At 43.8% G+C, this 17,152-nt stretch overlaps 1 protein-coding gene across 5 annotated transcripts in view; it reads right to left on the bottom strand.

Annotated features, from left to right (window-relative positions):
• Positions 1 to 1,262: 1,262 nt before the first annotated feature.
• The window catches only part of RSPH10B (radial spoke head 10 homolog B), a 41,056-nt gene continuing 25,166 nt past the window's right edge, over positions 1,263 to 17,152 (bottom strand). For 3 of the 5 annotated variants that reach the window (XM_027125763.1, XM_027125764.1, XM_027125766.1), the window contains 8 exons: positions 16,995 to 17,074; positions 16,747 to 16,895; positions 10,366 to 10,473; positions 9,247 to 9,390; positions 7,733 to 7,858; positions 6,256 to 6,355; positions 2,958 to 3,156; positions 1,263 to 1,475 (listed from right to left, as the gene is read on the bottom strand). In XM_027125763.1, coding sequence (XP_026981564.1) covers positions 1,301 to 1,475; positions 2,958 to 3,156; positions 6,256 to 6,355; positions 7,733 to 7,858; positions 9,247 to 9,390; positions 10,366 to 10,473; positions 16,747 to 16,895; positions 16,995 to 17,074 — 1,081 coding nt within the window. In that variant the 3' untranslated portion in view covers positions 1,263 to 1,300. Of the gene's footprint in view, positions 1,476 to 2,957; positions 3,157 to 6,255; positions 6,356 to 7,732; positions 7,859 to 8,147; positions 9,080 to 9,246; positions 9,391 to 10,365; positions 10,474 to 16,746; positions 16,896 to 16,994; positions 17,075 to 17,152 lie in introns of those variants that run through there. The other 2 variants (XM_027125767.1, XM_027125768.1) reach the window with 2 other exon arrangements.

Raw genomic sequence — 17,152 nt, 5'->3', positions numbered from 1 at the left:
GTATTATTTGAAGTTGTTGCAGTTTTCAACCTAAAACGTAGTCACTGTTTTTGTCAGTGTTTATTCTCTGTTGCATCCTGGTTGCTAACTGTGTTAGTTCCAACTTTGTAGTTTGGTTGGTAAAATTACCTGTATCCTTACTACGTGTGTGTCTTCCTGGTCTGTTTCTTCCCTCACAGTAGTATTCCCTGTAATTCTCTCTGCTCTTGCAAGGCTAGTATGTGCGATGTATGTGAGTAATGCGTCGCTTTGGTTGTTGGTCCTTTTATTGTTATCTTTATTTTTATCTGTATCATGCAGATGTTTGCTTTAAATTCTGTTCTGTCCTTAATATTGCTTGTTATTCCAGTCATCTTGTTTAGATTGTCCTGGTACATCTTTTTCTATATCTTTATTTTCATCCTTTCTATCTGGTTTTGTTTAAGATGTTTGCCTTGTAAAGAATGACATTGAAGTGAATTTCTATTTTTTTTTAAACCCAATCTAATTATTTATGGGATTTTGAAGGGGAGGAAAAGGTGAGTTAACCTGTTTGCTTGGTGATGACGGGTAGATTTGTACTTTCCCTGCCATCTTTTGCGTTTTCTGTTTCCATCCTTTTTTCCAACTTTATGTCAGATGATAGTATCCTTCCTTTTTGCTAGTTTGGAAGCTTTAGATTGTATTTTTATGCTTTTGGTGGTTACTCTTATATTTAACACAACTATTAGCTGTAACACTTTCCTAACAGACTTAAAGTATTCACTTAACTGCTGACTGCACACCTGGCTCTTTATCCTACATTGTTCGGCCTTTTGTCCATGCAGTGCTGTTTGCGATGCTGTGGGAATGGCTGGGAAAGGACCAGGGAAGAGGCCATGAAAGAGGCAGCATGTGAAGGACAGGTAGGATGTGGGCACAGGGCGGTTACAAGGGGCAAAGGAGGTGTGCCAGGCTCAGGGGAGGAAGGCCTAAAGAAACGTTTAAACAACTTCACTCCCCACTGGTTTTATCAGATTCTAAATTTAATCATCCGCTTTATACTTGGATTTTAAAAAAAAAACAATGAATACACACTCATTTAATACCCACATCTGTGTATTTTCATTCAGCTCAGTTGTCAAAACGCAGGCATTTCAGTGATCCAACCATATTAGAAACCCAAAACCCAGTGGGCCCAGGTAGTGGTATTTCAAGAAACACTTAGACAAGAAGTAAAACACACGTAATTTTACTGGGTAGGAAATTTGTTACAGGCTTTGGTTCTAAATTCCCTTCACACCTGCTTGTTCTCGTGGCTCATTTACAAACCCAGTGATGTCTACTTTTTCTTTTTCTTATTTGCAATGGATTTGCTGGACTGGGACACCACTGTGTCGTCTTTCAGGAGGCTCGGCATGAAATTCAAGGATGTGGCATGCACTGGTTCCTTGATCACAGTGATGGCGACCTCACAGTCTTGCCTTTTGGTCTCTTCCTCTCTCAAGCTGTTCAGCCTAACAAGAAGCAAACACAAGAAAGTATCTTTTTTTTTTTTTTTTTGCGGTACGCGGGCCTCTCACTGCTGTGGCCTCTCCCCTTGTGGAGCACAGGCTCCGGACGCGCAGGCTCAGCAGCCATGGCTCACGGGCCCAGCCGCTCCGCGGCATGTGGGATCTTCCCGGACCGGGGCACGAACCCGTGTCCCCTGCATCGGCAGGCGGACTCTCAGCCACTGCGCCACCAGGGAAGCCCGATATCTTTTTTTGTCTTTGAAATTTCAAAACCGGTTTTTATGTTGTATGTGGTGTAAAGTAGTCCATACCTGGATCTCAACAGTTTCTGTGAACAGAACTAAACTGTCATCACTTTGCCTGAAATAAAAAGTGGTGCAATAGCTAGATAGTTTAAGACAGAGTTTTCACACATCTAAGGTGACTTGTGACACACTTGTCTCTGAAGCAACTTAGCTAGTAAGTAGCCTTTTAAAATACTGTTGTAAAAAAATAAAATACTGTTGTAGCCGTTTTCCCTAAGTCTAATGCTCTCTTCCACAGACCAATGGGCTTGAGATGCCCTTTACAGAGGTCAGACATTTGCACTTGGGACTGACCTGTCTGCATGGAACTAAGCCTGGACAGTGGTTCTAGAAAGGTAAGTGTGCGGCCTTTGCTAGGTGCTCACCACGCACCAAGCATTGTTCTCGATGCTTCACAAACACTAGCTCACTCAGTCCTCACAACAGTCCTACAAGGTATCACCTCCACCTTAAAGATGCAGAAACAGGCACACAGGGACAGACCTCACCAAGGTCACCCAGGTGATATAAGTGATGGGGCTGGGATATGAACCTGGGCAGTCTGGATCTATGTCACGCTGCCTCCTCGTGGATGCCTGGGGATGCCTTAGACAACCAGGACAGAACTGGTGGCTACGGGTTCCCAGCTGCACATGAGGACGTGCCGCCCTTCGGAAGGCGGAGACTTTTTTTTTTAAATATATATTTTTAGATTATTTTATTCATTTTTTTTTTGGCTGCATTGGGTATTCGTTGCTGCATGCGGGCTTTCTCTAGTTGCCGCAAGCAGGGGCTACTCTTCATTGTGGTGCACAGGCCTCTCATTGCAGTGGCTTCTCTTGTTGCGGAGCATGGGCTCTAGGCGTGTGGGCTTCATTAGTTGTGGCACACAGCCTCAGTAGTTGTGGCTCGCGGGCTCAGTAGTTGTGCCTCGTGGGCTCTAGAGTGCAGGCTCAGTAGTTGTGGCGCACGGGCTTAGTTGCTCCGCGGCATGTGGGATCTTCCCAGACCAGGGCTTGAACCCGTGTCCCCTGCATTGGCAGGTGGATTCTTAACCACTGCACCACCAGGGAAGCCCAGAGGTGGTAGACTTTTAATGAAAGTGTTTGGTACTGAAGCTTCTGGTGGCTACAGAGGACAGGAAAGAAAGATGCCCGAGAGCCGGGTGGGCGGGAGGGAGCCGAGGGGTTCACTGAGTTACCTCGCCTCCAGCTCCTCATTCTCCACCTTCCTCTGAAGGGCCGTCGCTTCATTACGTAGCCTGTTTTCCTTTACTTTCTCCTTGAGGGTTTCTTCGTGTTTATGTGCTTGGAAGAGAGTGTTCACAAAAAAGATGTACATGTTACTGATCCACGTATTGAATTTTTCCTTTTGTTCATCCTTGGATTTTTCTTTTTCCGCTGGAAGAAAGTTTGACTAAAATGAGCATTAATACGGTCTTGCAATAACCCCGGGGTCTGTGTTCCAGTTCCCCAGTTCTGTCACTTCCTGTGCTGGGCTGAGTGTCCTCATCCCCCCATAAGGTGGGTGACACTGTGCTTCTCATCGGCTTGTGAGGATTAAGGGTAACTACAAAATGCTTCAGGGACCACCTGGAACAAGGCTGGTGTCAGCTGACCACAGCCATGATTGTCAACACTTCCTTCAAGTCTCCTGGTACCTGTTATTTTTTTCCTAAATAGCTTAAATATTTTGGTTTTCTAAAATTAAAATCTTAGAAAATTTACAAGATTCCCATGTTTCAGAGAAAGAAAAAAAACTCTTGGCTTTTGCATACATTGTCTTTAAAGGCAGTTTTCACTAAGAAAATTTCATTTCATTTTATTTGTTTTGTTTGGCCATGCCACACAGCTTGCAGGATCTTAGTTCCCCCGCCAGGGATCAAATCCGTGCCCTCAGCAGTGAAAGCACAAGAGTCCTAACCACTGGACCTCTAGGGAATTCCAAGAAAATTTTAAGAAGGATTTTAACTCTGAATTGAATAAGAAGGTAGGTAAAATTATTGACTTGGTAAGGAGTTGCTTCACATTTACTAAGGCCAGCAGATACACACTTTGGAATGTGTTTAATATAGTTGATTCCAGGAAGATAATGCTTTGGATAGTTCTATAATATCAATAAGACTGGGGATCTTTCAAGAGAGCAGTTGTTTTTTGACTGTGTCTACAGCTTGGGCTGATCTGCTGTTTGATGGCAGTGATGGGAGAGGAGTATGGGCACAGGTACTCTGTAAGCGTAGCATTCTGTGACCAATCTACCCTCCATCCCAGGAGCCACTGTGAAGGGCCCGAGAGTGGAAGACACATGCGGAGAACCTTGATGCAGGTGCCAGATTTTTTTTTTTTAATATTTATTTATTTAGGCTGCTCTGGGTCTTCGTGGCAGCACACGGACTCTTAGTTGCAGCATGCATGTGGGATCCAGTTCCCTGACCAGGAATCGAACCCAGGGCCCCTGCATGGGGAGCGCGGAGTCTTACCCACTGGACCACCAGGGAAGTCCCACCAGTGCCAGATTTTACAAGGACTAAGAGAAATGAAAACATATCCATAAAGACTTGCACACCCGTGTTCACAGCAGCATTACTCCTGATAGCCAGAAATGGAAACCACCAAGCCGTCCATCAGCTGATGGGCAGATAAAATGTGGTGTATCCACACAGTGGAATACTCCTCAGCAACACAGGAACAAGACACTAAGATGCACCACAACATGAACGAATCCCAGAATGATTGTACGTGAAAGAAGCAGATGCAAGAGAATATGATTCCATTTCTAGGAAATGTCCAGAAAAGGCAAATCCATGGAGAAAGTAAGTCAGTGGCACCAGGTGGCCCACAGGCACCCCCCGGGCTCCAGGCACCTCACCCACACATACCTCCCCCCTGTGGCCAGCTACCTGTGGTGGTGAGAGTGAGCTCTGGCAGGTGACAGGTGACCAGTGAGCACACACAGAAAGCTGGCCCAAATCTGTGGGCCACGGAAGGACCACAAATGCCAGCTTTAGCACCGACGTTGGGAAAGCAAGGTACATGAAAAGGTGCTCAGCATCACTGATCATCAGGGAAATGCAAATCAAAACCACAGTGAGACGGACTTATATACACTACCAGATATGAAACAGATAGCTGGTGGGAAGCAGCTGCATAGCACAGGGAGATCAGCTCAGTGCTTTGTGACCATCTAGAGGGGTGGGATAGGGAGGGTGGGAGGGAGATGCAAGAGGGAACAGATATGGGGACATAGGTATATGTATAACTGATTCACTTTGTTATGAAGCAGAAACTGACGCACCATTGCAAAGCAATTGTACTCCAATAAAGATGTTTGGGAAAAAAAAACAACACAATGAGAGGGAATTCCCTGGAGGTCCAGGGGTTAGGATTTTGCGCTCTCAGTGCCCAGGGCCCAGGTTCAATCCCTGGTTAGGGAACTAAAATCCCACAAGCCACGAGACAAGGCCAAAAAAAAAAAAACAAACACCAACTCACACCTGCTAGAATGGCTTGCTTCAAAAAGAAGAGAGATGCTGTCAAGGATGTGGGAAAACAGGACCCTTGTACGGTTTTGGTGGGATTGTAAATTGGTACAACCAGTATGGAAAACAGTATGGGTTTCCTCAAAAAATAATAAAAGAACTACCCTATGATCCAGCAATTCCACTTCTGGGAATATATCCAAAGGAAATGAAGACACTATGTCAAAGAGATAGCTGCATCATCACATTCACAGTGGCACCATTTACAACAGCCAAGACAGGAGACGGCCTAAGTGTCCCTCAACAGATGAATGGATAAAGAAGAGGTATATATACACAATGGAATAGCACTCAGCCATAAAAAGGAGGAGAGCCTGCCATTTACAACACCATGGATGGACCTTGAGGGCATTACGCTAAGTGAAGTAAGTCAGAAAGAGACATACAAATACTGTATGATCTCACTTATAAGTAGAATCTATTTTTTAAAAATACAAACATATAAAAAGAGATCAGATATGTGGTTACCAGAGGAGGGAGACGGGGGACACTGGAGGAAGGTGGTCAAAGGTACAAACTTCCAGTTGTAAGGTATGAGGATGTAACGTACAACACGATGACTGTAGCTAACTGCTGAATGATGTATGTGGAAGTTGTTAAGAGAATAAACGCTAAGTGTTCTCGTCACAAGAAGAACTGTTTTTGTGTGTATTTATGAGATGATAGATGTTAACTAAACGTATTGTGGCCATCATGTCACAATACATGTAAGTCAAGTCATTATGTTGTACACCTTAAACTTACACAGCACTGTATGTCAGTTATATCTCAATAAAACTGGGGAAAGAAAAGGGTTAGATCAATGCCTTGAAAGGGAACTCTGTCAAGCCAGGGGGCAGAGTTGGGAGCAGCTGTCCCAGCCTAATTATGTTTTAAAAGATGGTTGTACATTTTTATAAATGTTAAATCATTTATAAGCAACAGTTTGCTAATACCAAAGTTCTATTATTAAAATACTCACCATTTTGAGATAAAAGAAAGGTTCGCTCCTTTCCTGGAGATTTAAAGTTCATTTTGGAAGTTTTTCCGTCACTTAGAGACTTCTTGATCTTGGGCTTTTTCTTTTTTTAAAAAAAAAAGAAAAATCATAAAGCAAAATATAACTTCTGCATCATTATGGACTAAAACTAATTTTCTACCTTATAAATAATTAGAAGAGTATTAGTGAGGCCATTATCTTTATGCTAATTTGACTATTTTTAATCTGCCTAAAATTTGACTTTTTAACCTGTATATTCGTCCTGTTAAGGAAATGAATAACAGAGCTATTGTATTTGCTGGAAGGCTTCCCCAGGAAACCAAAGACTAGAAAATACTCCCTGGGCCTGTTGGGAAAGTATTAATCCATCTCTTAGTGGCTTTAATTACTATCTATATATATAAAACCATATATCAATACATGCTGTTTACGCTTACATTTTTATCTCCAGTAGATCTCACCCTTGAACTCCAGACTTTGTCTCCAGCTGCCACTTGCTGTCACCACGTGGATGTCTCATCAGGCACCTTAAGTCTGACATGCCCAAACCCAACCCTTTAATTTCACCCCCAAAACTCATCTTCCCCTCAAACCCCAGTCCTCCCCTTCATGATAAATGGCAGCTCTGTTCTTCCAGTCGTTCAGGCCAAAAAAACCCTTAGAATCATCTTTGCCTTCTCTTGCCCTCTCAAACTCCACAGCCTTCAAAATACATGCAGATAATTCCAAGAGCTTCCTTACGGGTTTGTCAACAGCAAAGCCATCGTGAGCCTACTGAACCCCCTTGCTCAGGGCCCCCTCCCAGCCAGGCACTGCCTCACTCAGTGCATCTTCTGGGCCACGCCGACGTGGCTACACCTGCTGCTACACCCCTTCCAACACCCCAGAGGTGCTCCCGCCTCAAGGCCCCCGCACAGGACAGTCTCCTCCCAGCTGCGCTCAAGTGTGGCTTCATCTGAAGACCTTCCCTTCCCACCCCACCCTGTCTCTCAGTCTCCACCGCCTGCCTCGCTTTCCACCGCATCACTGATCCCTCCCAATTGTGTAACGAAGTATAGCACTGCGGTAACGGGTGTAAACCCTGGAGTCGAACTGCCTGCGTGCAAACCCCCAGCTCCACTGCTTACCATTTCTGTGACAGTGGGCAAGTTACTCGACCTCTGTGCCTCAGTTCCCCCTTGGAGCCGATGAAGCACCTACAAGTCGTCTGGGCATTAAATGAGCGGACCCCTGGGAAGTGCGTAGCACCTGGTAAGCCCCCCGAGGGTGTTCACTCTTCCTGTTCTTCACGTGTCACTACGTCCCTCTCTCCCCCGGAATGTGATGCCCACGAGAGGACGGGCTTTCTGTTCCCGCCAGAACCCTGGCACCAGAAGAGCCCTCACCACATAGCAGGTGCGCAGCAGCGGTAGATACCATGGCCGCGGCACTGTTTTCATGGGTAGCTGTGAATACAAACCTCTGATTGCCTTATCTTGCTCATGTCAAGCAAAACTCCTAACTTGCTTGAAGACGACTTAGTGTTGCCGTCCTGCACCTCAGATTCCTGGCTTCTTAGAGCACTTCGACTCCTGTTCTGGGTGTTCTGATCAACGACAAATACATAAGAGGATTTCTGTTTTCCGTGGAGACACACGTGTACGTGATTTTAACGTGGTATAATTGATTTACAATGACCTGCACATAAGCGCACTAGGACGGTGAGTTTCGATGTGTCTACACCTGTGAAGCCTCAGAGAGTGGACGTATCCATCACCCCAGGTTTCCTGTGCCCCAGGAAGCCCTCTTCCCTCATCCTCGGGCAACTACTTACCTGTTTTCTGTCACTACAGATCACTTGGCATTTCTAGAATTTTACGTCATTGGAATCACAGCGGTATGTATCCTTCTCTGTCTGGCTGCTTTCACCCAGCATAATTAATGCACCCATGCTGTTGGCATGTGTTAGGAGTTATTTCACTGCTGGCTCATCCCCGTTGTATGGTTATAATAGGACTTGTTTATCTTGATGGATGTGCGGTGCCAGATTGGAAACCAGACGTGAACTTGATCGGATGGTTCCTGAGGCTGTCCCCGAGGCCAGCGTGTCCATGTGTGGTTACTGGAGCCCACGTGCTGCCATCCACGCAGGCATGGATGAGTTTAAGGTGGACATGACCCAGCCCCAGCCTGTGGCCAGGCTCTCGGATGACCTGGAGGGGGCGTATCTGCTGATCGGGTGGACTGGGTGCTACTGAAGTTGAACCTGCACGAGGGTCCAAGGCACATCCTGGGACTCGTGGTCAGAGGTGCTCCTTAGATGACCAACAGTGAGAGGTCTCCCTGAGTGAGCAGCTCTGGCGAGTTTCCCAGCTGGGGTTTCCGCTGGCCCCCAACACTCTCCCTTGTGGCTCCGAATGAAGGACTCAACGATCAGAAACCCTTCCAGCCCACTACCCTGAAACCCCCGCTCCATCTGACCCAGCGGCTAGATCTTTCGGTTAACGGCCCATGCTGTCCCTGCTCCCCCAAGGCTTTGGCGTGAAGCCCAGTGTCCAACCCCACGAGCAGGTCCTGTCCTCTGGGACGCGCCCAGCATCCTGCACACGCTCGGGAGCTGTTCCTTGGCATCTGTGCTCTGTGACGAGCGATCCACTCTTGTAAACACTAGATCATGGGATGAAACGTTTCATAAAAACCACCTCAGATGCCGTAGGCCTCGTGGTCAAGCCAGGGGAGCCCCACACCCCTGAGGGTGTCGGTAGGCCCTCTGACACTCATTACGTATTTCCACTGTCATAGGTCATGACCAGAAAATACATTTTCCCTAATGTAGAAAAAAGACAATACACTCCTTTCAGAATGTGAAAAGAAGTCTTAAATAAGTTATTGCCTGAAGGGTTACAAAAGCCCAAGATAGTCTTGATGATGGTTTAACCATTCCAGAATAAAACCCATTCTTTACTCTGTAAATTCTAAGATATTATTTGTTACCTGCTTTATCATTGTATAAGTGCTTCCAGCTTTGTTTCCAGACAAGTCATCATTTGGAAAATTTAAATAGAATTTAGTCGATTGGTTAGTAACAGAGATGAGTGCGAAGCTTAACAGAGCTTCAAAGAATTCCAGGAAAACCAGCTGAAATAGAAGAAAATATAAAGGGTCTTATTCATCCTGACACACCTCGAGGTGGACCAGCAGTTCTTCTGGGTGTTTGTTCTCCAGAAAGTACCACCTTGTTCAACACTCAGGCATCATGGGCGCACACCAGTTTGCAATAAAAACTACAGCATTTAAAAGATCTGTGAGGACGTATATTCTCTCCTTAGCTTGTAAGTCATTTTTCTATTTGCCGGAAACATTTTATTTTATATTAGCTAATTGAGGACAGTCACTTTCAGAAGTATTTCTTTTTTTCTTGGACAGCTAGAGAAGTGGCACCTGTTAAGAGTTGGTGCTGAATGGCTAAGCCCTCTGGAGATGCTGGGATAGGGTGAACATATTTTGTACGTAAGGAGGATATGAATGGGGAGGGGCGTTGCAAAGGGAAGACTGTTACGGTTTGAACTGTGCCTCCCAAAAAAGAGTTGGAGTCCTGTCCCCCAGTATGCTCAGATTACAGATAATCGAGCTAAAGTGAGGCCGTTAGGGTGGGCCCTAGTTCAGTGTGGCGGCTGTCCTTACAAGAAGAGGGAAATTTGGACCCACAGACAGAAACATAGAAGACAATGTGAAGAGACATGGGGAGCAGACAACCTCTACAAGCCAAGGAGAGAGGCCTGGAGCAGATCCTTCCCCACAGCCCTCAGAGGGATCCAATTCCAGCAACACCTTGATTTCCGACTGTCAGCCTTCAGAACTACAGGCAAGATATGCATTATATAAGCCAGAAGCAGGTGGCAGGGGCGGAGGTTAGCAAGTACAAATGTCCTGAGGTAGGGGTGTGGTGGGCGTATTCAGGGAACAGCTAAGCGGCAGGTGTGACTCAGTGTCAGACGTGGACCCAGAGAGGTGGCCATGCTGGCACCATTGGTGCCAATCCAATCTTGGTGTCCAAGGTAGAGCAAACAGCCTGAGTTGGATCTGTACCGTTCGTGACACCAGTTTACAAACCTCAAGTTTAAAGTTGCTGTCAATTCCATCATGCATGAAAGGATTATCCTCTGCTATGACCTCCACAAATTTTCTTGCTGTTAATTCTTTATTTATCATTTTAAATCTCTGTAAAAGAAACAACCAATCAAATCATAATGGCCGATAATTACAAACAGCTATATATTTTTAAAGTTAGTTTATACCAATACAGCACTTTAAGGAGATGGTCTAGAAATAAGTATCTTAAAAACTGGTAATTTTGAAAAGCATTCTGGATTAACATTGGTATTTACCGCTCTACTCCTTCCCTAATCCCTCTAAGACAACAGTAAAGATTTTTTTAGAGGCAGAAACATAGGACAGAACGGGAGAGTGGATGACCCAGACGTGAGATATCAACACAGCTCTACTGGTGGGAAAGCGCTGGACTAATGAATGGGCTTAGCAGAACAAGGAGCTGAGAGCTCAGGGAGGCAAGAGGCAAGTCGAGTCCAGTCGGAACTCAGGAAGGAGTCAGCTCTGAAAGCCGTGCTACAGGTAAGGCTGAACACAGGAAGACTCCCAGAAAGTCTAGGTGAAGACCCTTTCCGCATCTAGACTGAAAACAGAAGGTTGACTTGCTGGAGATACTGAACCACAGTGCATTTGGCTCCCCTAAAGTCACAGTCCTGCTGAAAACAAGAATTAGGGGAAAGTGCACGTTGGTAGAGCCCTCCCTTCACACTGACCCTTCCCTCCACTCTGTTCTAAGAACTATGAAAACCAGGTTCATATCCCCCAGGCAGGAGTTAGGAGAAATCCTCCCCTGGAAAATCGAACATCCAAGAGAAAAGCTCTGTCAACCACAGGCTGGTGGAGGGTCTTCCCTGGCAGTCCGGTGGTTAAGACTCCACACTTCCAATACAAGGGGTTTGGGTTCACTGCCTGGTCAGGGAACTAAGATCCCACATGCCACACGCCACAGCCAAAAAGACAAAAGACAAAACTGTGGGCTGGGGAGGAGAAAGGGGAGAGGTGGGGCAGTTTCCTGGCTTGGTTACTCCACAGTGAAACCTAATCTTTGACAAGTGCCGCTCATCCACATGAACTTCCAGTCAGCCTTTATTTATTTTATTTTATTTTATTTATTTTTTTATTTTTGGCTGCGTTGGGTCTTTGTTGCTGTGCTTGGGCTTTTCTCTGGCTGTAGCGAGCAGGGGCTACTCTTTGTTGCGGTGCGCGGGCCTCTCATTGTGGTGGCTTCTTTTGTTGCGGAGCACGGGCTCTAGGCACACGGGCTTCAGTAGTTGTGGCACATGGGCTCAGTAGTTGTGGCTCGCGGGCTCTAGAGCGCAGGCTCAGTAGTTGTGGCACACGGGCTTCGTTGCTCCGTGGCATGTGAGATCTTCCCGGACCAGGGCTGGAACCCATGTCCCACTGTGCCACCAGGGAAGCCCCCATTCAGCCTTAGAGTGCCACAGTCCTATCTATGAGTGGACAGCCAAGTTTCACCACACATGCTATGGGGAAAGCCTTAATATAAAAGCCAGAGAACAAAACCAACAGAGGTGGGGAAGGGAGATCTGGACTTGGAAGGAACAGAGGCAATGTAAAAAGCCGAGAAAAAAAAAATTCCATTTAGCTCCCCCACCCCCAATTCATTTCTTCAGTGGAATAAGAGAGATTGCATCCATGTTTTAAAAACAAGCAAAATGCTTAAAAAAGGGTCAAAGGATTAGAAATTTAATAGCAGAAACTCAAATAGAAGGGGAAAGATAATGCAGGAAATCTCTCCTAAAGGAGAACAAAAAATAACAAAGATATGGATGGTCAGAGAGAAAAGACTAAAATAAAATTAAATTGGTCCAGGAGGTTTGACACCCATGTTCCACAAAAAGGATGGAGCAAATGGAAGGCAGGAAATCTGAACAAGTAATTCCAGAGCATGTTGCAGGACTGAAGGGCACAGGTTTCCAACGTTAAAGCTCACGAAATAAACGTAAAAAGACAAATACCAAAGCTGCATCACTGTGAAATTTCGGAACAAGGATAAAAGTAGATTGTAAAATATTTCAGCAAGGAAAAGAAATTACATCAAAATGATTGAGAAGCAACAGTAATCAAGACAGTGTGGTACTGGTAAGAGGATAAACATACAGATAAATGAAATACAATTGAGAATCCAGAAATAAAGCCATACATCTATGGCCAACTGATTTTTGACTAGAATGCCAAGACCAATCAATAGAGGGAAAAAGTCTTCTCAACAAATGGTGCTGGGACAACTGGAGATCCACACACACAAAAATTGTTGGACCCCCTACCTCAGACCATATACTGTAGAAAAATTAATTCAAAATGACCTAAAAGTCAGAGAGAAAACTCAGAAGACAACATAGAGGTTAGTCTTCATGATCTTGGATTGACAATGGATTCTTTTTTTTTTACATCTTTATTGGAGTATAATTGCTTTACAATGGTGTGTGACAGTGGATTCTTAGACTTAACACCAAAGGCACAAGTGAGAAAAGAAAAAAATAGATAATTAGACTTCATCAGAAACCAGCAAAAACAGAAGGTTTTAAATAAGAGTCTCATAACATAACATACTCAAATGTTCAGGTTTCAGTGGGAAATCACTGACTCATGGTGCCAATAGCCAGGAAGATATCAAACTGAATGAACAAAGACAATCAACATATGCCAACACCAAGATGACAGAGGACACAGAATTAAGTGACACAGATTTTAATTAAAATGCTTAAATGAGCCATTACAAACAGGCTTGAAACAAATGGGGGAAAAAAGAAAGTCTCAGCAAATGAATGGAAGAAATGAAGCACTAAATGGAAATTTTAGAACCAAAAACTATAATAATTAAATTAAAAGCTCAATAGATGGGCTCAACAGCATAAAGAAAGGGATAGGAGAAAGAATCAGTGAACCTGAAAATGGAATAATAGAAATTATCCAACCTGAACAACAGAGAGAAAATAGACTGAAAAAAAAAACAGACTCAGGGACCCATGGGCCTATAATAAAAGATCTAACATTCATGTTATCAGAGTCACAGAAGGAAAGGAGAAAGAAAGGTGGGTCGAAAAAGTACATGAATAAATAAGGGCTGAAAACTTCTTAAACTTGATAGAAACACAAACCTACAGATCTAAGAATTTGAGTGAATCCCACATAAGATAAACCCAAAGAAATTCACATCAAGACACACGTCAAACTTCTGAAAACTAAAGACAAAGAGAAAAGTCTTGAAAGTGACAGTGAAACGACACCTTCCTATCATGGAAAAAATTCACATGACGGCAGATTTCTCATCAGAAAGCACAGGAGCCAGAAGGAAGTGGCACAGCATTTTCCAAGTGCTGAAAGAGGACTTTCATCTCAGAATCCTCTTGCCAGAGAAAATGTCCTTCAGGACTGAAGGGGAATTAAGACATTCTCGGATGAAGGCAAACTAAGAACTGGTTGCTAGCAGACCTACCTGAAAAGGATGGCTGGAGAAAATTCTCTAAATAGAAAGGAAATGATAAGGAATCAGGAACTTCAGGAAGGAAGAACAAATATTGTAAGCAAAAATAGGGATCGGTACAATACACTTTCCTTTTCCTCTTGAGTTTTATAAATTATATTTGGCAGTTAAAGCAAAAATTATACTACTATCTGATGTGGTTCTAAAGGTAGGCAGAGGAAATATCAATTATATTATAAATGGTAGGGGGTAAAAAGATGTAAAGGGAAGTAAGGGTTTCTGTACTTCACTCGAATTGGTCAAATGATGACACCATTAGACTGTGATAAGTCTATTATATTTACAGATACTCAAAACAACACTATTAGATCAATCAAAATGAAATTCTAAAAAATGTTTAAGTAACCTACGGGAAGGCAGGAAAAAGAAAACAAAAACAGAACAAACAAAAATCGAAAAACTAAATGGCAAACTTACACCTAACAAACCAATTATATTAAACGTCCATGTTCTAAATACACCAGTTGAAAGACAGATACTGGCAAGTATTGCTGGTGGGACTATAAGATGATCCAGCCACGCTGAAAAATAGTTTGGCAGTCTTTTAAAAAAAAAATGAGACAAATACTCACCATATAACTCAGTAATTGCCGCCTGGGGCGTTTATCCCATAGAAATCAAAACTTGTCCACAGAAAAACCTGTCCACAGTTGTTCAGACTATATATATATTTTTTTTTTTTTGCGGTACGCGGGCCTCTCACTGTTGCGGCCTCTCCCGCTGTGGAGCACAGGCTCCGGACGCGCAGGCTCAGCGGCCATGGCTCACGGGCCCAGCTGCTCCGCGGCATGTGGGATCCTCCCGGACCGGGGCACGAACCCGTGTCCCCCGCATCGGCAGGCGGACTCTCAACCACTGCGCCACCAGGGAAGCCCCTGTTCATACTATATTGATTCTACAGCCACAAACTATAAACAACCCAAATGTCCATTGATAGACGGATGCATAAACAAATCACGGTATATCCATCGAATGGAATGCTATTCAGCAGTAACAGAGAGCGAACTATTTATACCTGCAACAACATGGATGAATCTCAAAATGACTATGCTGAAAGAAGCTACACCAAGAGAAAACAGAGAAAAGAGATACAGAGGATATAGTATTATAAACTATTTTAGCTACAGTCCCAGAGTGAAAAAATGGTTCTGAAGCAATGATTAAACAAGTAATAGTGGAAATTTTTTTAAAAACTGATGAACAACATTAATCCATGGAGTCAAGGTAGCAGGTAGCAAGTTGGAGAGATTCTTACTGGCCAAATATGGGACAATTTGACCATGGGGGATGGAGGGAAGACTGCAGTGGATTGAAACACATCAAATATGTGTAAGCCCAGGAGTTATAATGATATTTTCAAAAGCTCATTAGTCACTGTTGAAGAACTGCCAGGATATCAACTCATTCTGAAAATTAATAAAGGGAAAAATTGAGCACTTATCCTTCCTTTCCTGTGTATTTCAGAGTCATCAGATAGCTGATGAGGTAAAGTTCTTCTTTATATCGGATTCATAGCTAAGAAATGCAGATGGAATGATAGAAAATTACTATTGTGGGACCCTTAAGGAAATAACAGATGTCAGCAATGACTGTCAGGGCTACTCGAACCACTAGTGAAAGGTTTATGGGGAACGTTGAAATGGAAGGATTCTGCTGACACCATATGACCCACTGGTTGATCTCAGCATCACTAAAAGGGAGCATCCCTGACATGACACAACAGGAATTAGCCAGAAGCACCTGCAGCTTTGTCAGGAAACAAACAAAACCTGAGGGACTTCCCTGGTGGTGCGGTGGTTAAGAATCCACCTGCCAATGCAGGGGACACAGGTTTGAGCCCTGGTCCGGGAAGATCCCACATGCCACGGAGCAACTAAGGCCGTGCACCACAACTACTGAGCCCACGTGCCTAGAGCCTGTGCTCCACAAGAGAAGCCACCACAATGAGAAGCCCATGCACCACCACAAAGAGTAGCCCCCGCTCGCCACAACTAGAGAAAGCCTGCGTGCAGCAGTGAAGACACAACACAGCCAAAAATAATAAATAAATAAAAATTAAAAAGTTTTTTAAAACAAAATCTAATCAAGCTTCTAATTCTAGTGACCACTTTGATGGAAATAAAGGGGAAAAGGAACACCTGTCATCAACTCTCTGAGGATGCAGCCAACCAAAACTGAAGTCTGACCAGTCAGTCTACAGGGACAAATGGCCTCATTTCATCAATAATAAGGGACCACGGAGAAGAGGGAAAGTGAATAAACAGCTGTATAATATTCCATCCCCAAAAACCACGTACTTCAAAAAATTATTTCCTATCAATACTAGTTTTTCGTATATATGACATTTAAATTTGTAAAACCAGTTTTTTGTATACATGTGACACTTAAATTTTTTTAAATCACTCTAGCCCCTATTAGTTTTATCCTTTATCTACCCACAAGTATAAATTTAAAATATCATGCAAGAAAAACTACCAAGAATATAAGAATATTGTATAAATTAGATATTCTCACTATTTTCCAAACTAATAACTTTCTTAAATCACTTTTCTGATGAACAGTAGTTTTTTTTAAGTGACATCCATCCCCCCACCTTCCCTTACAGGGAAAGGTCTGCATCAGTAAAGATGCTGGAGGCCCCGCCGACCACACCCCTCCCCCCTGGCTGGGAAGCCCATTGGGCACAAGCTCCTTCTGTTTCTCTTCCTTCCACTATCACAGGCCATTAGAGTTACTCTCCTCTGCTGATGGCTACGAAAATTTCTCTCAGACATTCACCTTGTTCCTTGCACATCACAGCTAGAATATTCTGCCTTTCTTAAATTAAAATCAAAGTACCTATAAATATAAAGCCAGTACCAGCCATGAGTGGTTACCTTCAACATCCAGAGGAAGTGTCTCATGTCCATTGTGAGCTCATGCGGAGGGGCTGCGTTTGGTCTGCAGTAAACTGTGTAGATCTCCCAGCACTTATCCACGTAATTCATTGAATAGAGTGTCCGGTGGGCCTCGCAGAATAAACTGCCTAAAGATGTAATGGAAAAATAAACATTCAAAAGATGATTACAAAACTCTATTTTGGAAAATATTATGGTAAATATAATCCTATTGGTTTCGTATTTACCTTTTACACGGCAGGCATTTGGGCGAATGTTCTCATTCATCAGTTTTGTAAAACACAAAAAGAGTGATGGGCTTCTGTCTCTGTGATTAAGAAGACACCATAATCACCGCTCCTTCCAGGAGGTGGAACTTAATTCCCCTCCCCTTGAGCATGCAGTG

This window comes from Aethalodelphis obliquidens, unplaced genomic scaffold, assembly GCF_003676395.1.
Source record: "Aethalodelphis obliquidens isolate GAN/ISIS:26980383/991018 unplaced genomic scaffold, ASM367639v1 scaffold30, whole genome shotgun sequence".
In the NCBI taxonomy this organism is placed as follows: Eukaryota; Metazoa; Chordata; class Mammalia; order Artiodactyla; family Delphinidae; genus Aethalodelphis; species Aethalodelphis obliquidens.
The sequence above is the reverse complement of the archived record's forward strand: the minus strand, read 5'-3'. Positions and strand labels throughout refer to the sequence as shown.